Source organism: Sinocyclocheilus anshuiensis, unplaced genomic scaffold (assembly GCF_001515605.1).
Source record: "Sinocyclocheilus anshuiensis isolate Anshui unplaced genomic scaffold, SAMN03320099.WGS_v1.1 scaffold758, whole genome shotgun sequence".
Lineage (NCBI taxonomy): Eukaryota > Metazoa > Chordata > Actinopteri > Cypriniformes > Cyprinidae > Sinocyclocheilus > Sinocyclocheilus anshuiensis.
In genome coordinates this window covers 2,898,308-2,901,816 of record NW_015548126.1, presented here as the reverse complement: position 1 = coordinate 2,901,816, position 3,509 = coordinate 2,898,308, and the positions used below count along the sequence as shown (strand labels likewise).

The following is a 3,509-nucleotide window of genomic DNA, read 5'->3' as shown; positions in this document are numbered from 1 at the left end:
AACACATTTCATTACACCAAATACACAAAATAATGTTCTTTTTAGCAGCATCATATGACCCCTTTAACAATGTTTTTAATATTTTTTGTTTCAGTTAACGATAATAGGTAAACTAAATAAAAATGCTGCTTTGTAAATTGGCTAAAATAAAATGTTACATTATTTTTTACTTATTTTTACATATTTTTACTTAACTATAATAACCCTGGTGAACATTAGATTACAGCAAGGTAAAAATATAAATGTAAAAATAAAGTAAATGAGCATGTACAATTAAATGATACATAACCATTATGTGCATACCTAGTTACTGACAATAAATTCTTTACATTTACTGTAGTATTCCGTTAAATACAACACACAACCACTGATGAGAATACATTTCTAGTCAGTTTAGGAACTTAAAAGAAAGTAGGGCTGGACGATATGGCCAAAATTTATATCACGATATATTTCTTAATTTCGGTCGATATGATATAATTCCGATATCGATATGAACACTATTTATCTGAAATAAAAATCTTTTGTAACATTATAAATGCCTTTATCATCACCTTTGATCAATTTTAAGCATCCTTGCTAAATAAAAATATTAATTTCTATAATTTCTTTCCCAAAAAATGTATAAAAATTATACTGAATGGAATAGTGTATAATGTTACAAAAGCTTTTTATTTATGTCAAACGGGTCGGGTACAGAATTAAATTGGTGCTGGCTGCTGTCGGATAACGGGTCGGGTGTTCTGTCGTGTACTGACGATGCAGGTTTACCTAACAGGACCCGTGCAGGACTCTGCTTTAAACTGCTTTGCGTCTCTCCGTCAGATAACCTCACGTGCATGATGCGCCATTTACAGGCATTTCCCGGTATTTCCCTAAACCGACACACATAAATTTATTTTGATTTTTTATTTTTCAGTTTACGAAAATGTTTTTTGAAATATCGAAATATCGGAAATGTGTTTAAAAATCATATCACCGTTATTGAAAAAAATTATATCGCGATACATATTGATATTGAATTATTGTCCAGCCCTAAAAGAAAGTATTGCAGCACTTCTGATATTACAGTCTCCCAAGGATGAATTGCTGTGTTGTTGCATTCCTTATTTATAAGGCGCTTTGGATAAAAGCTTCTGCTTAATGAATAAATGTAAAAGCAGACACTATTTATAGTCAGTTTTAAGAGACTGATGGCTGAAATCTGACTGTGTAACTGCATGCGATCCATTATAATGTATAAAACAATTTAAAATAATGCCTCCCTGTGCTGTAAAGTGCCTTGCAGAGCATGATTGTTCCAAATAAGATGTGATATCTTGAGGCTGTCTGGTGCAGTCTCAACAACTTGGAGCTCAACACGCTCAAAACTGTGGAGATGATCATGGACTTCAGGAGAAACCCCCCTGCACTCCCCCCACTCACCATCATGGACAGCACTGTGACTGCAGTGGAGTCATTCAGGTTCCTGGGCACCACAATCTCTCAGGACCTGAAGTGGGACACTCACATTGACTCCATTGTGAAAAAGGCCCAGTAGAGGTTTTATTTCCTTCGCCAGCTGAGGAAGTTCAACCTGCCACAGGAGCTGCTGAAACAGTTCTACTCTGCCATGATTGAATCCACCCTCTGCACTTCAATAACTGTCTGGTTCAGCTCAGCTACCAAATGTGACCTCAGAAGACTATAGAGGGTAGTCCGGACTGCTGAGCGAATCATTGGTACAACCCTCCCTTCTCTCCAAGAACTGTACTTATCCAGAGTGAGCAAAAGGGCTGGCAGAATCACTCTGGACCCCTCACATCCAGCACACTCCCTCTTTGAACTGTTGCCATCTGGTCGACGCTACAGAGCACTGAGCACCAGAACGACCAGACACAGGAACAGTTTCTTCCCTCAGGCCATCCATCTCATGAACACTTAACAATAACTGTGGAACACACACTATTTATTCACTCATACACTTATTTATCTAACACTCATACTCAGTCTACACCTCAAATTTGCACATAATATACAGTACCTGTACATACAAAAACTGTCTATTGTAATATACCTGCACATACAACTGTCAATTTATATATTTTTATTCCTTATTTACTTGTTCTATTTTTTATTATGTGTTTTTTGTTCTGTCACTGTCATTCTGTTACACTGGAAGCTTCTGTCACGAAAACAAATTCCTCGTATGTGTAAACATACCTGGCAATAAAGCTCATTCTGATTCTGATTCTGATATATGATGAAGAAAATGAGAGAGAAAACATTCTTATACTCCTCCATAATAGTCATGTAGCTTTGTATTTTGGCTGACAGCTCCTCGAACATTTTAGGTCTCCGTATGGACTCCTGGTATCTGTTTTGCACAGGCTTACCCAGTTTCTGTTGAATAAAACAAAAGGCTTTAATACATCACTGTTTGTAAGCATGAATGCATTTGTTTGGTGTGCAGTACACAGCATCCAATTAGCGCTCTTCCGAAAGTGCAACAGAGGGGTTTTGAAAGCTACACAAATTACTCTCCTAGCCTTTAAGCAAAATGCATGCCATCCCAATGCCGCAAGCTGTCAAGACAGCGCGAGTCAATTAAAACACAAAACTGTGGCCGCATATCAAATGGAGCAAAATGTTAAACCTATTGCGGAGTACGAGTCCGGTTATCTCTGAGAGAACACAAAATCAATTTGTCGTGGCTATGATTGAATGTGTTTGAGGACAAATGACTCGCATGTACTATATTTCTTCCAGCTTGTTAATTTACGTCTGCTTATCTTGGTCTGCTCCCTCTTCGTACAGCCAGTTCTCTGTGCCATTTAAAAGCTCAGAAAATGCCTGATGGTCCTGGAGAGAAGAAAAAAAACGTTTGTTTTATGCATCATTCAGATTTGTTTTCCTTTCAGCTGCAGAGCTCATATGAACTACTAACTAATTTAAATGAATGAGAGTTTGTTTCATTTATGCATGAACTGAAAATGGCCTTCAGAGATTCCGCAATCAGGAACAGGCTTCTGAAACATGAAAACATTAACGAACACTATGAATAAATCAGTCTGTTGATACACTGTAAAAAATGTTCACCCCTTTCAACTTAAAAACGTAAGTTTTGTGGCTGCCTTCAAATTTTAAGTTAAATCAACTTAAAAGTACAAGGGATTTCAACTCACTAATTTAAATCTTGCCTAGTGCTGAATTGTTTTATTGAAGTTCATTTGACTTTACAAATATTTGCTGTTTCAACTTAAGTTCAAAATTTTTAACATACATTTTCTAGTTATGATAATGTAAACTTTATTTTAGATCCAGATAAAAAAAAAAATACTACATTTGTTTGAAACATTTAAAATTTATTTTTTTCTTGCAGTGCTTATAAACAGGGTTTTAATATTAAGAAGCATACACAACCTGCCTGTGCATGCTAATGTGTGAATGCCAGTATATGTATACAACAAGGGCACAAAAGTAGCAAAAAACTGCCAAGAAACTGTCATACAAAGCTGAAAATACACTCA

General features: G+C 36.2%; 1 protein-coding gene across 1 annotated transcript in view; it reads right to left on the bottom strand.

Annotated features, from left to right (window-relative positions):
• Positions 1-2,769: 2,769 nt before the first annotated feature.
• Positions 2,770-3,509, bottom strand: part of LOC107704791 (heat shock protein 105 kDa-like) — a 9,537-nt gene continuing 8,797 nt past the window's right edge. The window contains exon 8 of the mRNA XM_016507821.1: positions 2,770-2,841. Within this exon, the coding sequence (XP_016363307.1) occupies positions 2,814-2,841 (28 nt within the window). The 3' untranslated portion in view covers positions 2,770-2,813. The remainder of the gene's footprint in view (positions 2,842-3,509) is intronic.